Source organism: Hyperoodon ampullatus (assembly GCF_949752795.1).
Source record: "Hyperoodon ampullatus genome assembly, chromosome: 10".
Taxonomy (NCBI): domain Eukaryota; kingdom Metazoa; phylum Chordata; class Mammalia; order Artiodactyla; family Ziphiidae; genus Hyperoodon; species Hyperoodon ampullatus.
Window position 1 is genome coordinate 67,185,777 of NC_136923.1, and position 23,414 is coordinate 67,209,190.

General features: G+C 41.4%; 1 protein-coding gene across 1 annotated transcript in view; it reads right to left on the bottom strand.

Moving 5' to 3' along the window:
• Nucleotides 1-248: 248 nt before the first annotated feature.
• Nucleotides 249-23,414, bottom strand: part of TCP11 (t-complex 11) — a gene marked incomplete at both ends in the record, with an annotated part of 28,840 nt that continues 5,674 nt past the window's right edge. The window contains 8 exon segments of the mRNA XM_079713361.1: nucleotides 249-481; nucleotides 1,218-1,384; nucleotides 2,140-2,321; nucleotides 2,413-2,627; nucleotides 2,888-3,024; nucleotides 3,767-3,838; nucleotides 3,840-3,985; nucleotides 20,557-20,677. Coding sequence (XP_079569487.1) covers nucleotides 249-481; nucleotides 1,218-1,384; nucleotides 2,140-2,321; nucleotides 2,413-2,627; nucleotides 2,888-3,024; nucleotides 3,767-3,838; nucleotides 3,840-3,985; nucleotides 20,557-20,677 — 1,273 coding nt within the window.

Below are 23,414 nucleotides of genomic sequence, written 5' to 3' on the forward strand. Positions count from 1 at the left end.
GGGGCCAAGGACACAGGGCCTGGCCACGGCTGCCGCACAGGAAGCGTGGGGTTTGCTTGCAGTTCAGAAGTTTATTAGTGAATGAGTTTGGGCCAGCCAGTGTTTACATGCTTGGTCACTGCAGTGTAGTGTACTGGCTGCAGACAGGGAGAGGGCTTGCTGCTCTGCTGGTCACTGGTGATGTCACCCCAAGAGAATGATGGGCTTCTCTCCTGGGTCCAAGGTACCAGGGCTTGGAGCCAGTGCCATCAGAGAGACCCCTCTTCTGTCTCCAGTGCCTGGGCTGGGGGGATGAGGGTTTTTAAGATCTCCGTGTAGTAGGGGCCAAACACCTGCTGATTGTGGTGTGTTAAGTTGACGAACTTTTGGCCCAGTTCTGCCCGCTCTGCCTCAATGAGGGTAAGGCCTCCAGGGACGTCTAGCAGAGACTGCTGCACACCAACAACCAAACAGCATTTGAGGAACAAGTGGATCCGCTGATCTGTGAGCAGGAATAGACAGTGAGAAGGGAAAGAGCAAACAACGTGCAGGGAGAAACACTGCCCCCTGCACTCTACTCACCCAAGTTCAAAGTTAACTGAGATATTCACTGACCTACCCACTCACCTAGACATAAGGAAATTTGTTTTGTTTGGGAAGGGGGCTGCTATCTAACTCCCAAGGACAAAGCAAAGATCCAAAACTAGTGGGCTAGCACATTTCTATTCAAAAGATTCCTTAAGTATTCATCAGTTAAATCCTGGTATTTGACATAACAGGAGGACCTTTGACTGACCCTTCAGATGGCTGAGGTTAAGAGCAAGGTCAAGTTCACGGCCACCATTCCAACATGGGACGGGGGAAATCCCTGCTTTGGGAACACGTCCTCCAGTCTAGTTCGGCATCAACTTCTTGTCGGCAGGGAGTGGGTGTCACATGTCTTAGACTGCAGCCAAAAAATGACCCAGAAGGCCAAGGATGACTTAACCAGATTGGCTGGACAGTATGCCACACCTAGAAGCCATGAATTCCTGGTACAAATCTTCCTTCAACCATAGAGTCAGTCTTTAAACTAAAAGGGATATATTTTCAACCCAGCATTATGCAACAACTAAAGCCTACACAGTGACTTGCCCAATTCTCATGCCCTTTACTGTTAAATGGTTCAGTAAGCACCTTCCGGGGGGGGGGGACTGGCTCTCCCCTCAGCATTCCCACCACCCCACAGGCACGCTCACCAGTGACACTGTGGACACAGTTCTCCTTCCTGGTGATGTTCTGGAGCTCTCCTATCAGCGATGCTGTGCTGTCGCTGCTCAGAGCAGCAAGGCCCATGTTCTGGAGGCTCTGATGGATTACCTGAGACACCTGTTCACTCACAGTCAGCATAGCCTCCTCCTCAGGCCTAGACCGTGAAGGAGAGTAAGCTGGTACCCAGGGGTGGCCCTGAGCCCCGAAGCTCCACACCAGAAGTCGGGCCCATGTGAGGGAGATGCCCAGCCACCCTTCTGCCCTCACCCCAGGCCCTGGAAGCACAGAGCCCAGTGGGCAGGGGCAGTGTCTTCACTGTTACCCTCCAGATACTGACTTCTTTCTCTGTATGATACCATGTTCTTCTTCTTAGAAAACAAGATAAACTATAAAATCAACTCTGGACAAGGGTTTCGTATCCACTCAGTATTCTTTAGCCCCATGGGATTTATTTATATATGCACATTTTTAACACTTTCTTAGACATTTTCCATGGTCATTTGTCCTACTCTCACCAATTACAATGACAAACCTGGCCTTCTGATTCCGCTTTTTCCTTTGGTGTGACACCCTGCACTCAGTGGATATTCAATCAACATTGCTGACTGACTGGCCGACTCCTGGAGATACGTACGACCAGCCCACTCAACTAGATAAAGACTCTTCTGTAGCAAGCAAGATAATGAATCATTTTATAGTAAACTATCCTCCATACTACCCTTTTGGAAGAAAGTTTTATTTTTCTTTGTTACAAGCCTCAAGGCCACTTATGGAAAGATACCAACAATCTTTGTGAATGATTCCAAAGGGCCTTTATGTGGTTTGTTGTGGAACATAAGGCATCCTTCATTACCTGCCTGTGCCTTCATATCACCTATCATTACTCTAAAAAAGATCTATGCAACTCACCTGGACTTCAACTCCTTCATCAGGGCTTTGGTTATACGTTTCAGCTTATCCACAAACTGAGGCGAGCCAAACAGAACACTGCCAGAGAAACTGCTGGCCACTAGCAAGACCGAGGCCAGGATGGTTAACTGGCGCAGCTGGGCCTCCAGCTCCTGCAGCTGGGCTCTGTCCATCAGCAGGGTCTGGGGAAGCAGGCAGAGTGGGTCAGGAGAGGAGGGTCCCCATGCAAGTCCTCGGTCCCAGACAACAAGGCAAGGCCCCCCACAGTCCTACCTCAGGGAACTCTTCATCTTCAGGGTCCCAGAGGAGGTTCAGGAAGCCCTGGGACAGCACCATTTTGCGGTTGAGGGGCTCCAGGCTGTTGGCTGCCTCACTTGGAGAGGGGCAGACCACACTGGAGGAGTCGGGAGTGTCAGGGAAGCTAGGCGGCGGCGTGGAGAGGTCTGCCGCCGCTCGGGTCAGCCACTTGGTAGTGTGATCGAGGAGGCCTGTGACAGGAAGAGTGCATAATTATCTTCAGCTCCTACATCCCTGAGGCCTTGGGACGAAGATTCAAGATCTCCTCCTCCTCAATAAGTAAATGCTTTGGTGGGGGGAAGCCTTTCTGGCTTAGATAACTATTCCTTCTGCCACCCCCATCTGAGGAAGAAACTTTCTGCTCCTAAAAAGAGGCAGAGTACTCTCTCACATCATTAAAGTCAGACCCAGAGTCATATGCCCTGCCCCTGCCCTCAAGTTATATACATACTAGGCTGCTTGTTGAGGAGTTCCTGAAATTTAGCTCGTTCATACTGTATGGAATGTTCCCGCAGTTGGGACTGAAGGCTCTGGATAGTGTAGTTCACCATGTCCATTTTCATCAGGCCCAGAACCTGGAAGATTCCTCTGACACAGGAGGAAATAGAATATTTATACTATGAAAGGAAATCCAGTGAGGGGGAACCTACACAAGATATCATTAAATCACCATATTCTAGAGGTAGGAGGGGCTTTAAAACTAACTTAGTCCTGCCTCCTAAATTTACAAAAGATGGCACTGCGGCCTAGGACCCAAGGCCCAGAGTGCGTAAGTGAGTGAGTGGCAGAGCTAGGAACAGATAAGTCTCTGGATGTTAAAGCCTTCAGACCTTGCCACAACAGTCGTTCTATGTCTCTTAAAAAAAGAGTAGTTAGTGGAAGGAAACACACCAGCATGCCAACAAATCTCTCTGGGAAGTGGGATTTTAGCTGATGTTATTTCTGATGCTATTTTTGGACAATTCACTTTTTTTTTTTTTTTTAACTTTCTGGGTCATGGTTTCTATAGCTCTGAAAAAGGGGTAACCTCCCATCCCTATCCCTCATATTGTGTGAAATGCAATAAGAAAACCTGGGATAGGGATGTTTGAATTCCTTGGAAGAAAGGATTACATACTCCAATGATTTATGGTAGGATGGTGTATAGGGGGCCAATCAATCTAAGGCCATCTTCGGAAAAGAAAAGCTAATAGACCAGAGAAAACAGGAGTTAGTCAGGTCTTCAGTAGGGAAGAGCCAGCCAAGACAGAGGCTGTGACCCAGTGTCTGGCCCAGCTGTGCCCGGCCCAGGGGCTGAGGCAGGTTTCAAGAAACTGGTCAAGTTTCACACCTCAGTAACCGAACAGGGTCTGTGATGCTCTCTAGTTTCTGCACTGCTTCATCTCGAACTGGTGCACACAACAGTCATCATGTTGAGAATGTACTTAGAGAGATGAGGGACATTCAGGGCCCTGTGTTCTGCTTCCTGCTTAAGGAGGTTCATGTGCAGGCCTTCTTCAATCTCACTTCTTAGGCAGTTCTGGTGTGGTAATAGCAGTGACAGCAAGATCTGCCCAGGAAAGAAAGTCAAAGGAGAAGTTGCTTTCTGTTCAGAGCCCGAAACTTTCTCTAATGGACAATCCCTTTAGCCAAAGACATCCCAGCCTGTGTCTTTTAAGGATCAAGAAGCTATGGAGAATAGTATGGAGGTTCCTTTAAAAACTAAAAATAGAGCTATCATATGATCCAGCAATCCCACTTCTGGATGTATATCCAGAGAAAACCGTAATTCAAAATGATATATGCACCCCAATGTTCAACTGTAGCACTATTTACACTAGCCAGGACCTGGAATCAACCTAAATGTCTATTGACAGAGGAATGGATAAAGAAGATGTCATACATATATATATACAACAGAATATTACTCAGCCATAAAAAAGAACGAAATAACATCATTTGCACTGATGGACCTAGAGAGTGTCATACTGAGTGAAGTCAGACAGAGAAAGACAAACATCATATGATACCGCTAATATGTGGAATCTAAAAAAAGGGTAAAAATGAACCTATTTACAAAACAGAAATAGCGTCACAGCTGTAGAAAACAAACGTATGGTTACCAGGGGGAAAGCAGCGGTGGTGTGGGGGGATAAATTGGGAGATGGGGATTGCCATATACACAACAGTATATATAAAATAGATAGCTAATAAGGACCCACTGTATAGCACAGGGAGCTCTTCTCAATACTCTGTAATGACCTATATGGGAAAATAATCTTAAAAAGAGTGGATATATGTGTATGTATAACTGATTCACTTTGCTGTACAGCAGAAACTAACACAACATTGTAAATCAACTATACTCCAATAAAAATTAAAAAAAAAAAAAGTTAGGTCCCTAAATTTCCTAGAGGATACTATTTATCTTTGTTTAGGGGCCAATGACAGTTTGAGGGTTTAGGGGATCACTGATAGCAACAGTGTATCATTTTCTATGCAGATTGAGATAAAGAGATGAATAGAGTCAAGGGGTATGGTAAAAATAAATGCAAGGTACAACAAATATAAAATACACACCATCACACAGTGGTGAGGTACTCTTAATTTACCAAAGGAAGCATTTGTTAGATTATTTTACTTCAAAGGGCAAGAATGAAATAGGCAAAGGAATTGTTAAAAGTCCCTTGAGAGATTGGTTCAAGATGGCAGAGTAGAAGGACACGCTCTCATTCCCTCTTGCGAGAGCACTGGAATCACAACTAACTGCTGAACAATCATTGACAAGAAGACACTGGAACTCACCAAGAAAGATACCCCATATCCAAAGACAAAGGAGAAACCACAGTGAGATGGTAGGAGGGGCACAATCACAATAAAATCAAATCCCATAACTGCTGGGTGGGTGATTTACAAACTGGAGAACACTTATACCACAAAAGGCCACCCACTGGAGTGAAAGTTCTGAGCCCCACGTGAGGCTTCCCAACCTGGGGGTCCGGCAACAGGAGGAGGAATTCCTAGAGAATCAGACTTTGAAGGCTAGCGGGATTTGACTGAAGGACTTCGACAGGACTGGGGGAAACAGAGACTCCACTTTTGGAGCACACACACAAAGTAGTGTGTGCATCGGGACCCAGGGGAAGGAGCAGTGACCCCATAGGAGACTGAACCAGACCTACCTGCTAGTGTTGGAGGTTCTCCTGCAGAGGCGGGGGGTGGCTGTGTCTCACCGAGAGGACAAGGACACTGGCAGCAGAAGTTCTGGGAAGTACTCCTTGGCGTGAGCCCTCCCAGAGTCCGCCATTAGCCCCACCAAAGAGCCTGGGTAGGCTACTGTGTTGGGTCGCCTCAGGTCAAGCAACCAACAGGGAGGGAACCCAGCCCCACCCATCAGCAGACAAGTAGATTAAAGTTTTACTGAGCTGTGCCCACCAGAACAACAGCCAGCTCTACCCACCACCAGTCCCTCCCATCGGGAAACTTGCACAAGCCTCTTAGACAGCCTCATCCACCAGAGGGCAGACAGCAGAAGCAAGAAGAACTACAATCCTGCAGCCTGTGGAACAAAAACCACATTCACAGAAAGATAGACAAGATGAAAAGGCAGAGGGCTATATACCAAATGAAGGAACAAGATAAAACCCCAGAAAAACAACTAAATGAAGTGGAGATACGCAACCTTCCAGAAAAAGAATTCAGAATATTGATAGTGAAGATGATCCAGGACTTCCAAAAAAGAATGGAGGCAAAGATCGAGAAGATGAAAAGAAATGTTTAGCAAAGACCTAGAAGAATTAAAGAACAAACAAACAGAGATGAACAATACAATAACTGAAATGAAAACTACACTAGAAGGAATCAATAGCAGAATAACTGAGGCAGAAGAACGGATAACTGACCTGGAACACAGAATGGTGGAATTCACTGCTGCAGAACAGAATAAAGAAAAAAGAATGAAAAGAAATGAAGACAGCCTAAGAAACCACTGGGACAACATTAAACGCAACAACATTCACATTATAGGGGTCCCAGAAGGAGAAGAGAGAGAGAAAGGAGCAGAGAAAATATTTAAAGAGATTATAGTCGAAAACTTCCCTAACATGGGAAAGGAAATAGCCACCCAAGTCCAGGAAGCGCAGAGAGTCCCATACAGGATAAATCCAAGGAGAAACACGCCAAGACACTTAGTAATCAAACTGGCAAAAATTAAACACAAAGAAAAATTATTGAAAGTAGCAAGGGAAAAACGACAAATAACATATAAGAGAACTCCCATAAGGTTAACAGCTGATTTCTCAGCAGAAACTCTACAAGCCAGAAGGGACTGGCATGACATATTTAAAGTGATGAAAGGGAAGAACCTACAACCAAGATTACCCTTCCCAGCAAGGATCTCATTCAGATTTGATGGAGAAATCAGAAGCTTTACAGACAAGCAAAAGCTCAGAGAATTCAGCACCACCAAACCAGCTCTGCAACAAATGCTAAAGAAACTTCTCTAAGTGGGAAACACAAGAGAAGAAAAGGACCTACAAAAACAAACCCAAAACAATTAAGAAAATGGTAATAGGAACATACATATCGATAATTACCTTAAATGCGAATGGACTAAATGCTCCAACCAAAAGACACAGGCTCGCTGAATGGATACAAAAACAAGACCCATACATATGCCATCTACAAGAGACCCACTTCAGACCTAGGGACACATACTGACTGAAAGTGAGGGGATGGAAAAGGATATTCCATGCAAATGGAAATCAAAAGAAAGCTGGAGTAGCAATACTGATAGCAGATAAAATAGACTTTAAAATAAAGAATGTTACAAGAGACAAGGAAGGACACTACATAATGATCAAGGCATCAATCCAAGAGGATATAACAATTATAAATATATATGCACCCAACATAGGAGCACCTCAATAAATAAGGCAACTGCTAGCAGCTATAAAAGAGGAAATCAACAGTAACACAATAATAGTGGGGGCCTTCTAACACCTCACTTACACCAGTGGACAGATCATTCAAACAGACAATTAATAAGAAAACACAAGCTTTAAATGACACAATAGACCAGATAGATTTAATTGATATTTATAGGAATTCCATCCAAAAACAGCAGATTACACTTTCTTCTCAAGTGCCCATAGAACATTCACCAGGATAGATCACATCTTGGGTCACATCAAACCTCAGTAAATTTAAGAAAATTGAAATCATATCAAGCATCTTTTCCGACCACAATGCTATGAGATTAGAAACCAATTACAGGGAAAAAAATGTAAAAAACACAAACACATGGAGGCTAAACAATACATTACTAAATAACCACAAGATCACTGAAGAAATCAAAGAGGAAATCAAAAAATACCTAGAGACAAATGACAATGAAAACACGACAATCCAAAACCTATAGGATGCAGCAAAAGCAGTTCTAAGAGGAAAGTTTATATCAATACAAGCCTACCTCAAGTAACAAGAAAAATCTCAAATAAACAATCTAACTTTACACCTAAAGGAACTAGAGAAAGAAGAACAAACAAAACCCAAAGTTAGCAGAAGGAAAGAAATCATAAAGATCAGAGCAGAAATAACTGAAATAGAAACAAAGAAAACAATAGCAAAGATCAATAAAACTAAAAGCTGGTTCTTTGAGAAGATAAATAAAATTGATAAACCGTTAGCCAGACTCATCAAGAAAAAGAGGAGGAGGACTCAAATAAAATTAGAAATGAAAAGGGAGAAGTTACAACAGACACTGCAGAAATACAAAGCATCCTAAGAGACTATTACAAGCAACTCTATGCCAATAAAATGGACAACATGGAAGAAATGGACAAACTCTTAGAAAGGTATAAGCTTCCAAGACTGAACCAGGAAGAAATAGAAAATACGAACAGACCGATCACAAGTAACGAAATTGAAACTGGGATTAAAAATTTTCCAACAAACAAAAGTCCAGGACCAGATGGCTTCACAGGTGAATTCTATCAAACATTTAGAGAAGAGCTAACACCTATCCTTCTCAAACTCTTCCAAAAACTTGCAGAGGAAGGAACACTCCCAAACTCATTCTATGAGGCCACCATCACCCTGATACCAAAACCAGACAGAGATACAACAAAAAAAGAAAATTACAAACCAATATCACTGATGAATATAGATGCAAAAATCCTCAACAAAATACTAGCAAACAGACTCCAACAACACATTAAAAGGATCATACACCATGATCAAGTGGGATTTATCACAGGGATGCAAGGATTCTTCAATATATGCAAATCAATCAATGTGATACACCATATTAACAAATCGAAGAAGAAAAAACATATGATCATCTGAATAGATGCAGAAAAAGCTTTTGACAAAATTCAACACCCATTTATGATAAAAACTCTCCAGAAAGTGGGCATAGAAGGAACCTACCTCAACATAATAAAGGCCATATACGACAAACCCACAGCAAACATCATTCTCAATGGTGAAAAACTGAAAGCACTTCCTCCAAGATCAGGAACAAGACAAGGATGTCCACTCTCACCACTATTATTCAACATAGTTTTGGAAGTCCTAGCCACGGCAATCAGAGAAGAAAAAGAAATACAAATTGGAAAAGAGCAAGTAAAACTGTCACTGTTTGCAGATGACATGATACTATATATAGAGAATCCTAAAGATGCCACCAGAAAACTACTAGAGCTAATCAATGAATTTGGTAAAGTAGCAGGATACAAAATCAATGCACAGTAATATCCTGCATTCCTATACACTAATGATGAAAAATCTGAAAAAGAAATTAAGGAAACACTCCTATTTACCACTGCAACAAAAAGAATAAAATACCTAGGAATAAACCTACCTAGGGAGACAAAAGACCTGGATGCAGAAAACTATAAGACACTGATGAAAGAAATTAAAGATGATACAAACAGATGGAGAGATATACCATGTTCCTGGATTGGAAGAATCAATATTGTGAAAATGACTATACTACACAAAGCAATCTACAGATTCAATGCAATCCCTATCAAATTACCAATGGCACGTTTTACAGAACTAGAACAAAACAATCTTAAAATTTGTAAGGAGACACAAAAGACCCCGAATAGCCAAAGCAGTCTTGAGGGAAAAAAATGGAGCTGGAGGAATCAGACTCCCTGACTTCAGACTATACTACAAAGCTACAGTAATCAAGACAATATGGTACTGGCACAAAAACAGAAATATAGGTCAATGGAACAGGACGGAAAGCCCAGAGGTAAACCCACGCACCTATGGTCAACTAATCTGTGACAAAGGAGGCAAGGATATACAATGGAGAAAAGACAGTCTCTTCAATAAGTGGTGCTGGGAAAACTTGACAGCTACATGTAAAAGAATGAAATTAGAACACTCCCTAAAACCATACACAAAAATAAACTCAAAATGGATTAGAGACCTAAATGTAAGACTGGACACTATAAAGCTCTTAGAGGAAAACATAGGAAGGACACTCTTTGACATAAATCACAGAAAGATCTTTTTTGATCCACCTCCTAGAGTAATGGAAATAAAAGCAAAAATAAACAAATGGGACCTAATGAAACTTAAAAGCTTTTGCAAAGCAAAGGCAACTATAAACAAGATGAAAAGACACCCCTCAGAATGGGAGAAAATATTTGCAAATGAATCAACAGACAAAGGATTAATCTCTAAAATATATAAACAGCTCATGCAGCTCAATATTATAAAAACAAACAACCCAATCCAAAAATGGGCAGAAGACCTAAATAGACATTTCTCCAAAGAAGACATACAGATGGCCAAGAAGCACATGAAAAGCTGCTCAACATCACTAATTATTAGAGAAATGAAAATCAAAACTACAATGAGGTATCACCTCACACCAGTTAGAATGGGCATCATCAGAAAATCTACAAACAACAAATGCTGGAGAGGGTGTGGAGAGAAAGGAACCCTGTTGCACTGTTGGTGGGAATGTAAATTGATACAGCCATGATGGAGAACAGTATGGAGGTTCCTTAAAAAACTAAAAATAGAATTACCATATGACCCAGCAATCCCACTACTCATATACCCTGAGAAAACCATAATTCAAAGAGACACATGCACCCCAATATTCATTGCAGCTCTATTTACAATAGCCAGGTCATGGGAGCCCTAAATGCCCATCGACAGATGAATAGATAAAGAAGATGTGGTAGATATATACAATGGAATAGAGTACTCAGCCATAAAAAGGAAGGGAACTGGGTCATTTGCAGAGACGTGGATGGATCTAGAGACTGTCATACAGAGTGAAGTAAGTCAGAAGGAGAAAAACAAATATCATGTGTTAGCTCATATATGTGGAACCTAGAAAAATGGTACCGATGAACTGGTTTGCAGGGCAGACACTGAGACGCAGATGTAGAGAACAAACGTATGGACACCAAGGGGGGAAAGTGGTGGTGGTGGTGGGGGTGGGGGTGGTGTGATGAATTGGAAGATTGGGATTGACACGTATACACTGATGTGTGTAAAATGGATGACTAATAAGAACATGCTATATAAAAAATAAATTCAAAAAAAAAACTTGAAGTGTAAAATTTTAAAAAAGTCCCTTGAAATAGACTATTAACCCAAAAATATAAGTTCCCTGTGGACAGAGACTCTCTTATTCATCTCTGTGGCTCTGTAACATCTAGACATTGGTGGTGGTGAGGGATAGGGTTGTTTAATTTAATGGAACACTGTGCTGTCACAGCAAAATCCCAACTGTTTAGCTTCATCTTAAACAAATAAAAGTTGCTCCATACTATCCATTTAAATGACAAACTATGCCAGTTATCCACTTGGAGCCTCTCAGTTCCAAATCTACCCATCAGTGCCTACTCTGAGAAAATGGTGCTGGGCCCTTTAAATATTTTTCCTTTGCTGGCTGGCACAATGTTAAGTTCTGCCAGTACAGGGTGCTAAAGAGACAATGCAAGAGGAAGACGTCTTCCTTCCTGGCTCTGGTGTGCTCCTGCCAGCAAGCTCCTGCAGCACAGTGGCTTCTCTTTGTTCGAATTGCTATGTGGTTTCTGTTGCCTGATTGGACCCTGACTGATGCAAAATCTGTACCATGAGTGAGGTTTGAACTCAAATGGCCACATGTCCGTTGGATTTGATGAGCAGAAAGTAGCAAGTACCTTAGATGCCCTAGAAAAGCATGCAAACTAGAGGATGGCAGATAATCCCTACAAGAATTGGGCAGCTGGTGACCTCACTGCAGTTGCTAGAGTTTCAGTGGTCTGAGCTTGTCAAGCTTTCCACTCCAAGATGAAAAGTAAGTTCTGTACCTCAAACCACCCATCATGAAAAAAGGCACAACACTTGTAGGACTTTGTGGATGTGGTAGGCAACATACACCACATTTGAGATTGCTACTGTGACACGCATTTAGAGTCACTCACAAGGTTGCCAATTTCAAGTGGAACCAAGTAAGACTAGGCTCTGCAGCAAGTTCAGGCTGCTATACAAGTCACTCTACCATTTAGGCCTGATCCAGCAGACTCAATGATACTTGAAGTGTCCATGGCAAGTAAGGATGCTGTACAGAGCCCTGGCAAACACCAACAGGAACATCACAGCACAGACTTCTAGGATTTGGGAGCAAATCTATGCCCTCTTCTGCAGATAACTATTTGCCTTTTGAGAAACAGTTTCTGGCTTGTGCCTGACCCTTGGCAGAAAGTAAACACCACACCACAGGACACTGGGTGACCATGTGGCCTGAGATTCCCACCAGGAACTCGGTGTTGTCTGACCTACCTAGCCACAAGACTGGACATGCACCACCGCAATCTATCATCAGATGAAAATGGCCCATAAGAGACCAAGCATATCCAGGTACAAGGACAGACATACAGACCAGATTAGAATAGAGAGCCCAGAAATAAAACCTGGACATATGGTCAAATGATTTTTGAGAACAACTCCAAGACCATTCAACGGGGAAAGGACAGTCTTTTCAACAAATGGTACTGGGGAAACTGGATATCCACATGCAAAAGAATGAAATTGAACCTTACCTACACCAAATAAAAAATTAACTCAAAATGGGTGGAAGACCTAAACATAAAAGCTAAAATACTGAAATTCTCAGAAGAAAATAGGAATAAATCTTCATAATCTTGGATTTCATACGATATGACACCAAAAGCAGAAGCAACCATAGACTAGATAAATGAGGCTTCAATAAAATTAAAACTTTTGTGCATCAAGGTACACTATCAAGAAAGTGAAAAAACTACCCACAGAATGGAAGACAACATCTGCAAATCATTTATCAGACAAGGGTCAGCTATCCAGAATGTTTAAGGAACTCTTACAACTCAACAACAAAAAGACAACTCAATTTTAAAATGGGCAAAGGACTTGAGTAAATATTTCTCCAAAGATGATGCAGAAGAGGGCATCAAGCACATGAAGATGCTCAACATCATTAGCCACTAGGGAAATGCAAATCAAAACCACATTAAGATTCCACTTCATACAGGCTGTGCCATGGGAAGATCTATAATTTTTTTTAAAATGGAAAATAAATGTTGAAAAATAAGTGAAAATGTGGAGAAATTGGAATACTCATACATTTCTGGTGGGAATGTAAAATGGTAAGTCACTGTGGAAAACAGTTTAGTGATTTCTCAATAAATTAAATATAGAATTATCACATGACTCAGCAATTCCACTCCAGGGTATATATTCCAAAGACTGGAAAAGAGATGTTCAAACAAAGACTTGTACACAAATGTTCATAGCAGCACTACTCCCAATAGCAAAAATGTGAGAACACAAATGTCCATCAACAGATGAATGGGGACGTCCCTGGTGGTCCAGTGGCTAAGACTGCGTGCTCCCAATGCAGGGGGCCCGGGTTCAATCCCTGGTCAGGAAACTAGATCCCACATGCTGCAACTAAGAGTCCACATGCCACAATTAAAAAAAAGATCCTGAAGAGAATAGAAAGTCCAGAGATAAACCCATGCACATATGATCACCTCATCTTTGACAAAGGAGGCAAGAATATACAATGGAGAAAAAACAGCCTCCTCAGTAAGTGGTGCTGGGAAAAATTGATAGATACATGTAAAAGAATGAAATTAGAGCACACTCTAACACCAAACACAAAAATAAACTCAAAATGGATTAAAGACCTAAATGTAAGGCCAGACACTATAAAACTCTTAGAGGAAAGCATAGGCAGAACACTCTATGACATAAATCACAGCAAGATCCTTTTTGACCCACCTCCTGGAGAAATGGAAATAAAAACAAAAATAAACAAATGGGACCTAATGAAACTTAAAAGCTTTTGCACAGCAAAGGAAACCATAAACAAGACGAAAAGACACCCCTCAGAATGGGAGAAAATATTTGCAAACGAAGCAACTGATAAAGGATTAATCTCCAAAATATACAAGCAGCTCAATACCACAAAAACAAACAACCCAATCCAAAAATGGGCAGAAGACCTAAATAGACATTTCTCCAAAGACATACAGATTGCCATCAAATGCATGAAAAAATGCTCAAAATCACTAATCATTAGAGAAATGCAAATCAAAACTACAATGAGGTATCACCTCACACGGTCAGAACGGCCATCATCGAAAAATCTACAAACAATAAATGCTGGAGAGAGTGTGGAGAAAAGGGAACCCTCCTGCCCTGTTGGTGGGAATGTAAATTCATAGAGCCACTGTAGAGAACAGTATGGAGGTTCCTTGAAAAACTAAAAATAGAACTACCATATGACCCAGCAATCCTGCTACTGGGCATATACCCTGAGAAAACCATAATTCAAAAAGACACATGCACCCCAATGCTCATTGCAGCACTATTTACAATAGCCAGGTCATGGAAGCAACCTAAATGCCCACCGACAGACGAATGGATAAAGAAGATGTGGTACATATATATAATGGAATATTACTCAGCCATAAAAAGGAAGAAATTGGGTCCTTTGTAAAGACATGGATGGATCTAGAGACTGTCATACAGAGTGAAGTAAGTCAGAAAGAGAAAAACAAATATTGTATATTAATGCATATATGTGGAAACTAGAAAAACGGTACAGATGAACTGGTTTGCAGGGCAGAAATAGAGACACAGATATAGAGAACAAACATATGGACACCAAGGGGGGAAAGAGGCGGGGGGCGGTGGTGGTGTGATGAATTGGGCGATTGGGATTGACATATATACACTAATACGTATAAAATAGATAACTAATAAGAACCTGCTGTATAAAAAATAAATAAAAGGAAAGTGGATCCAAAAAAAAATCTAGACACAATAAATGCTGGAGAGGGTGTGGAGAAAAGGGAACCCTCCTGCACTGTTGGTGGGAATGTAACTTGATACAGCCACTATGGAGAACAGTATGGAGGTTCCTTGTAAAACTAAAAATAGGGCTTCCCTGGTGGTGCAGTGGTTGAGAGTCCGCCTGCCAATGCAGGGGACACGGGTTCGTGACCCGGTCCGGGAAGATCCCACATGCCACGGAGCAGCTGGGCCCGTGAGCCATGGCCGCTAAGCCTGCGTGTCCGGAGCCTGTGCTCTGCAACGGGAGAGAACATAACAGTGAGAGGCCCACGTACCGCAAAAACAAAACAAAACAAAAAAAACTAAAAATAGAACTACCATATGACCCAGCAATCCCACTACTGGGCACATACACTGAGAAAACCATAATTCAAAAAGATACATGCACCACAATGTACACTGCAGCTCAGCCAGGACATGGAAGCAACCTAAATGTCCATCAACAGATGAATGGATAAAGAAGATGTGGCACATATATACAATGGAATATTACTCAACCATAGAAAGGAACGAAACTGAGTTATTTGTAGCGAGATGGATGGACCTAGAATCTGTCATACAGAGTGAAATAAGTCAGAAAGAGAAAAACAAATACCGTATGCTAACACATACATATGGAATTTTTAAAAAGCAGCACTGATGAACCTAGTGGCAGGGCAGGAATAAAGACGCAGACATAGAGAATGGATTTGAGGGCATGGGGGGGAAGCTGGGATTAAGTGAGAGAGTAGCACTGACATATATACACTACCAAATGTAAAAATAGATAGCTAGTGGGAAGCAGCTGCATAGCACAGGGAGATCAGCTTGGTGCTTTGTGACCACCTAGTGGGGTGGGATAGGGAGGGTGGGAGGGAGGCTCAATAGGGAGGGGATATGGGGATATATGTATACATATAGCTGATTCACTTTGTTATACAGCAGAAACTAACACACCATTGTAAAGCAATTATACTCCAATAAAGATGTGAAAAAAAAAATCCCACATGCTACAACTGAAGATGCTGCACACTGCAACTAAGACGTGACATGGCCAAAAACAAAACAAAACAAAACAAAAAATGAATGGATAAACAAAACGTGGTATATCCATACAATGGAATATTTTCAGCCATAAAAAGGGATGAAGTTCTGATCCACACTGCAATGTGGATGAACCTTGAAAACATGCTAAGTAAAATTTGCCATATGTAAAAGGACAAATGTTGTATGATTCCACTTATATGAGGAATCTAGTCAAATTCCTAGAGACAGAAGGTAATATAGAGGTTACCAGGCACTGGGGGAAAAGGGGGTCTGAAGAGTTACTGTTTAATGGTTAGAGTTTCTGTTTGGGAAGATGAAACGTTCTGGAAATGGACAGTGGTGATGACTGCACAACACTGTGAATGTACTTAATGCCACTGAATTGTAACACTTAACATTATTATTAAAACGGTAAAAATTTTGTTTACCATAATAAAAAAAAATCCTAAAAAGCACAAACAACTAAGTTGGTAATGTGGCACCATTCCCCAGGGAGGATCAGCCAGCCACCTGGTAGCAGATGATTTCTTTGGATCTCTTCCTTCGTGGAGGGGGCGGAGATTCACCCTCAATGGAATAGACACATTCTGAATATGGAGCTGTCTTCCCTGTCTGCACTACTTCTGTTAGCACCAACATCCATATACTCACAAAATTTCACAGAATGCCTTATCCTCTGTCCTGGGTCCTGGTATGCCCCACAGCACTGCATCTAATCAAGGAACTCATTTTACAGCCAAGAAAGTACAGCAACGGGTTCATACCCACATACCCCGCATGGAGAGTTGACTGGTCTTAACTGAAAAGTGGAATGGCTTATTGAAGACTCAGTTACAGCATTAGTTGAGAGATAATATCCTGAAAGGAAGAGGCTCTGTCTTATAAGATGCAATATATACTCTGAATCAAAACCATTATGCAGTGCTATTCCCTAAAGCCAGAATACATGGTCCCAGGAATCAAGGGGTGGAAGTAGGACTGGGTCCTCTCACCATTATATCTAATAACCTACCTGCAGAATTTTTATTTCCCCTCCTGCCAACTTTGGGCTCTGCTGATTTGGGAGGAATGCTTACATTGGTTCCAACGAATAAGAAGATGAGACTAGCCCCCTGGTCATTTTGGGCTCCCTATACCACTGAACCAACAAGGTAAAAAAGGAGTTCCTCTATGGACTAGAGTAAAAAAGGAGTTCCTCTATGGACTAGAGTAATTGATCCTGAGTACTAAGGAGAAACTGGGTTGCTGCTACACAATGGGAACAAGAAGGACTGTGTCTGGAACCCAGAAGATTCTAAGGTACCTCTTGATACTTCCATACCCAAGAATATAGATCAAGGGAAAACCACAACATACAAACAACAAAAGCAAAATGCCCAAGGACTCAGACTCTTTGGCAATGAAGGTTTGGGTCACTCCAGCAGATAAAGAACCCCAGCAGCTAAGGACAAGAGAAATATGGAATGACTAGTAAAATGAAGCCATAGATACCAACTACAGAAACAAAAACCATACATTTTCTCTTTGCTTGTTATAAGCATGGCTTTATTTGTATATGCTAACCATCTTCTTCTCTCTCCTTCCCATTATTAGTTTTTTTAATTTTTATTTTATATTGGAGTATAGTTGATTTACAAGTTTTGTTAGTTTCAGGTGTACAGCAAAGTGATTCAGTTATACATATATCTTTTTCAGATTCTTTTCCCATTTAGGTTATTACAGAATAATTGAGTAGAGTTCTCTGTGCTATACAGTAGGTCCTTGATGATTATCTGTAGTAGTGTGTATACGTTGCTGCAAATGGCATTATTTCACTTTATTTATGGCTGAGTAATATTCCATTGTATATGTGAACCATATCTTCTTTATCCATTCATCTGTCTATGGACATTAAGGTTGCTTCCATGTCCTGGCTATTGTAAATAGTGCTGCAGTGAACATTTGGGGTGCACGTATCTTTTGAATTATGGTTTTCTCTGGATATATGCCCAGGAGTGGGATTGCAGAATCATATGATAGCTCTATTTTTAGTTTTTTAAGGAACCTCCATTATTATTTTATAGACAGGTTGTTGGAAGTTAAATTTTACAGTTTAGCCTATAGGTAATAGAATATTCAGTGAGACTATGACCGAATATGAGGTATATCATAGACAGCAACGGTTATAACTGTTGGGAATGTGAGTTTCCTCATTTGGGGAAAAGGATAAGAACTTGTAAGACATATAGCTATGTCTTTTGTCTTTTCTTTTTCTTTTTTCGGCCGTGCTGCATGGCTTGTGGGATCTTAGTTCCCTGACCAGGAACTGAACCTGGGCCCATGGCAGTGATAGCACGGAGTCCTAACTACTAGACGGCCAGGGAATTTCCTGGATAGCTATGTCTTATTAGGTAAAAATAGAATTGTTTTTAGGAATTTGAGTGTGTGTAGAAGGGTACATATGGAAGCTGAGTAGCCAAAGGAGTGGAATGCAACATTTATCAATTTACTGCCTCTCAAATCCTCTCCAAATCCATCCTTTTCTTCTCTGAGAAAATGGAGTAAGTCCTTTAAATAGTTTTCCTTTACCAGATGGCACAATTTTAAGCTTCATCTGTAGATGGCACTGTTTTTTTTTTGGGGGGGGGGGTATAGTTGATTTACAGTGTTGTGTTAGTTTCTGGTATACAGCAAAGTGATTCAGATTATATCTATATAGATATATGTAATGAAATTGTTTTTCATATTCTTCTTCATTATGGTTTATTACAGGATATTGAATACAGTTCTCTGTGCTATACAGTAGGACCTGTTGTTTATCTATTTTACACACAATAGTTTATATCTGCTAATCCCCAACTCCTAATTTATCCCTGCTGTCACCCTTTCCCCTTTGGTAATCATAAGTTCATTTTCTCTGTGAGTCTGTTTGGCAAGTAAGTTCATTTGTATCATACTTTAGATTACACATATAAATTAGATCACCTGATATTTGTCTTTCTCTGTCTGACTTACTTCACTTAGTATGATCATTAGTATGACAGTATGATAATTAGTATGATAATTTCTAGGTCCATGCATGTTGCCACAAATGGCATTATTTCATTCTTTTTTATGGCTGAGCAATATTCTACTGTGTATATGGACCCCATCTTCTTTATCCATTCATCTGCCCATGGACATTTAGGTTGCTTTCATGTCTTGGCTACTGTAAATAGTGCTGCTATGAACATTGGGGTGCATGTGAGATGGTTATTAATTGGTTTTCTGTTATCATAAGCAAATTAACCATAAACTTTGAGACTTAAAACAGTATATACATTTGACATCTCACAGCTTCTGTGAGTCAAGAGTCCAGAAAGTTTAACTAGATCCTCTGTTCAGGATCTCACAAGGTTGCAATCAAGGTGTTGGCTGGGCTGCGTTCTCCTTTGGAAACCTGACTGGGGAAGAATGTTTCCAAGCTCATTCAAATTGTTGACAGAATTCACTTCCTTACAGCTGTATACTTGAAGGCCCCAGCTTCTTACTGGCTGTTTGTTGGATGCTGCCCTCAGGTCCTAGAGGCCACCTGCATTTCCTTGCCATGTGGCCCTCTCCATATGCAGTTCACAACATACCTGTTTGCTTTTTCTTTTTTTTTTAAACAATTTTTTAAAATTTTATTTATGTATTTATTTATTTTTGGCTGTGTTGGGTCTTCATTGCTGCATGCGGGCTTTCTCTAGTTGTGGCGAGAGGGGGCTACTCTTCATTGCGGTGCGCAGGCTTCTCATTGCAGTGGCTTCTCTTGTTGCGGAGCACAGGCTCTAGGCGTGCAGGCTGCAGTAGTGTGGCTTGCAGGCTCTAGAGTGCAGGCTCAGCAGTTGTGGCACACGGGCTTAGTTGCTCCGCGGCATGTGGGATCTTCCCAGACCAGGGCTCAAATTTGTGTCCCCTGCTTGGCAGGCAGATTCTTAACCACTGCGCCTCCAGGGAAGTCCCTACCTGTTCGCTTTTTCAAGGCCAGCTGGAAAGACTCTCTCTCCAGCCTGCTAAGATAAAGTCTCACATAATGAAATGTAATCCTGGGAGTAACATCCCATCACTTTTGCCATATTCTATTGATTAAAAGCAAGTTATAGATCTCATCCACACTCAAGGAGAGAGGATTATACAAGGGCATGGATCACTGGGGGTCACCTTAGGGTGTATCCACCACATACTAGAAAGATATTGCAAAAGGCAAGAGCTTTTCTTCCTGGTTCTGGAATGCTCACATGGCAGGCTCCTATAGTACATATGGCTCTGCAGGTGGCTGGCTCCTACAGCTGAGAGGCTTCTCTAGTGCTGGACTCTGCAGAGAAAGTGGCTGCTTCTCCAGGGCCAGGCTCCTGCAGCACAGGCAACTGCTCTGGCAACCAGCTCCTGCAGTACACGGTGGCCAGCAGCACACACAGGCCAGCGACCTCCCCTGGCACAGACATGCCCTCAAATGAGTAACTGGGTCCTTGGGTTTTCCCCATCCCCTGGGGATGAGAAAGGATTCTCCTTATGTCTGATCTTCCAGTAGAGTTTTCTTTGCTTCTAACTAGCCCAAAGACTTCATTTCTCCAATTCCCTGTTATAATAATTTTCACATTAAAACTTCTTTGTTGAAATTACTGTGTGATTTCTGTCTATTGATTAGACTCTGACTGATTCATGGACCATGTTCAGTTAGGATTTGCTAGCCACTGACATTCCAGTGAGCGGGGGCTGTCTAGGAACTTTACATCTACAAATGAAAGGTTTGTCACTCACCTCTTTAATTTCTTTTAGGAGTTCAAGAGCACAGCTGAAGTCTGGAGGAGTAGCTAATAATTGCTCTTCCAGATGATCCCAAAAGGCATTGTGCATTGTCTCCTTGACCCTGCCTTCTAGGCTGTAAGAAGGTTAAATGAACAAATTACTTTCTCTACTCAAAAACTGCCAAAAGGTCATTATCTCCTAAGCCCCAAACAGTGTTTGATATGATAAAAGACCATTATACAGACAGGGAAAGGCCAGGAACTATGTTTGGAAGGTAGCAGAGCTGAATAAGCTGTGGTTAAACTTGGATGTCAAGGGCACCAGCACAACCTCTCAGAAGGGCTCCTTGTGGTTCCAGCACAGCCCACCCTCTGCAGCAGGAAGAACCCTGAATAGAGATCAGGCTGAACTTTAGCACTGATTTTGCATTTAGCTTAGAAAAGATGTGACTTAGTTTCCCTTTATGTACACATATAGCAATGAACTAAATGATCTTTCACTTTCTTATAGACCTAAAATCTAGGAAAGGATTTTCCTTCTTTGATAACACCTGAATATCTATAGATACTTGCAAATCAGCAGGTCTAAAATTGAATTCACTATTTTCCCCTTCCAAAACTGTTCCTCCTGTATTCCCAATTTCAATGGCACTACCATGTAGCCAGTCATGGAAGCCAGAAATATCCGTCTTTTTCCCCCACTCAAAAAAAAAAAAAGGGACTTCCCTGGTGGCACAATGGGTAAGAATCTGCCTGCCAATGCAGCGGACATAGGTTAGATCCCTAGTCCAGGAAGATCCCACGTGCCGCAGAGCAACTAAGCCCGTGTGCCACAACTACTGGCCTGTGCTCTAAAGCCTGTGAGCTACAACTACTGAGCCCACGTGCCTAGAGCCCATGCTCCGCAAGAAGAGAAGCCACTGCACTGAGAAGCCCACGCACCACAACAAAGAGTAGCCCCCAATAGCCAACTAAAGAAAGCCAACACACAGCAACGAAGACACAATGCAGCCAAACATAAATAAATAAATAATTTTTTAAAATGTTTTAAAAAAACCAAAAACAGGGCTTCCCTGGTGGTGCAGTGGTTGGGAGTCCGCCTGCCGATGCAGGGGGCGCGGGTTCGTGCCCCGGTCCGGGAGGATCCTGCACGCTGCGGAGCAGCTGGGCCCGTGAGCCATGGCCGCTGGGCCTGCGCATCCGGAGCCTGTGCTCCACAATGGGAGAGGCCACAACAGTGAGAGGCCCGCGTACCGCAAAAAAAAAAAAAAAAAAAAACCAAAAACAAACAAACAAACAAAAACCAGAAGCAAAGGTAATTCAATTAGAAAGGATAATCTTTTCAACAAATGGTGCTGGAACAACTGGACATCCACATGCAAAAAAATGAATCTAGATGCAGATCTTACACCTTCCACAAATAGATCATAGACCTAAATGTAAAACATAAAACTCTAAAACTTCTAGAAGATAACAGGAGAAATCTAGGTGACCTTGGGTTTGGCAACGACCTTTTAGATACAACACCAAAAGAAAGATCCATGAAAGAAAAAACTGGTAAGTTGGGCTTCATTAAAATTAAGAACTGCTCTGTGAGAGACAAGAGAATGAAAAGACAAGCTCCAATCTTCGCAAAGCACGTATCTGATAAAGAACTAGTATCCAAAATATACAAAGAACTCTTAAAATTCGACAATAAAACAAGCCAATTTTAAAACAGGGAAAGGTCTGAACTGACACCTTACCAAAGTATTGATATTATACAGATGGCATATAAGCATATGAAAAGATGCTCAACCTCACATCTCATTAGGGAATTGTAAATTAAAGTAACAATGAGATACCACTACACACCTATTAGAATAGCCAAAATCCAAAACACTGACAATACCAAATGCTGACAAGGACGGGGAGCAACAGGAACTCTCATTCATTGCTGGTAGGAATGCAAAGTGTAAGACTGTCACTCTGGAAGATGGTTCCACAGTTTCTAACAAAATTAAACATACTCTTTCCATACAATCCAACAATAGTGCTCCCTGGTATTTACTCAAATGAGTTGAAAGCTTATGTCCACACAAAAACCTGCACATGGACATTTACAGCAGCTTTATTCATAATTGCCAAAACTTGGAAGCAACCAAGAGATCAACACTAAAAAGAAATGCACTACCCAGCCCCCAAAAGACATGGAGGAACCTTAAATGCATATTGCTAATTGAAAGAATCCAATCTGAAAAGGCTACGTACTATATGATTCCAACTATAAGAAATACAGAAAAACCTATGGAGACTGTAAAAAGATCAGTGGTTGCCAAGGGTTTCAGAGTGAGGGAGAGAAGGACGAATAGGTTGAACACAGGGGATTTTTAGGGCAGTGCAATTACTCTGTATGATACAGAAATGGTGAATACATGTCATTATACATTTTTCAAAACCCACAGAATATACAACACGAAAAGTGAACACCAGTGTAAACCTGAGTTAATAATAATGTATTAATACTGGATCATCAATTGTAACAAATATACCACATTAATATAAAATATAAATAATAGAGGAAACTGTGTGCAGGAGAAAAGGGGGAATGTGAGAACTCTATTTTCCATCATTTTTCTGTAAAACAAAACTATGCTAAAAAATTATCTACTAATATTTTAAAAGGAATTAATTTTCCTCTGACCTTTATTTAAATGATTTCTCTGACCTATACAGTTAGACTAATAAGAAGAAAAAGAATCATTTGAAAATTCTGAGGCTGTACCTAGTCATGGTCAAACAGTGATTGGTTTTCTGGCATTAAACATCCCCCCTTAGTAATGCATGCTCCTTGTAGAACAAACAAACAAAAGCAATACAAAGATGAATAAA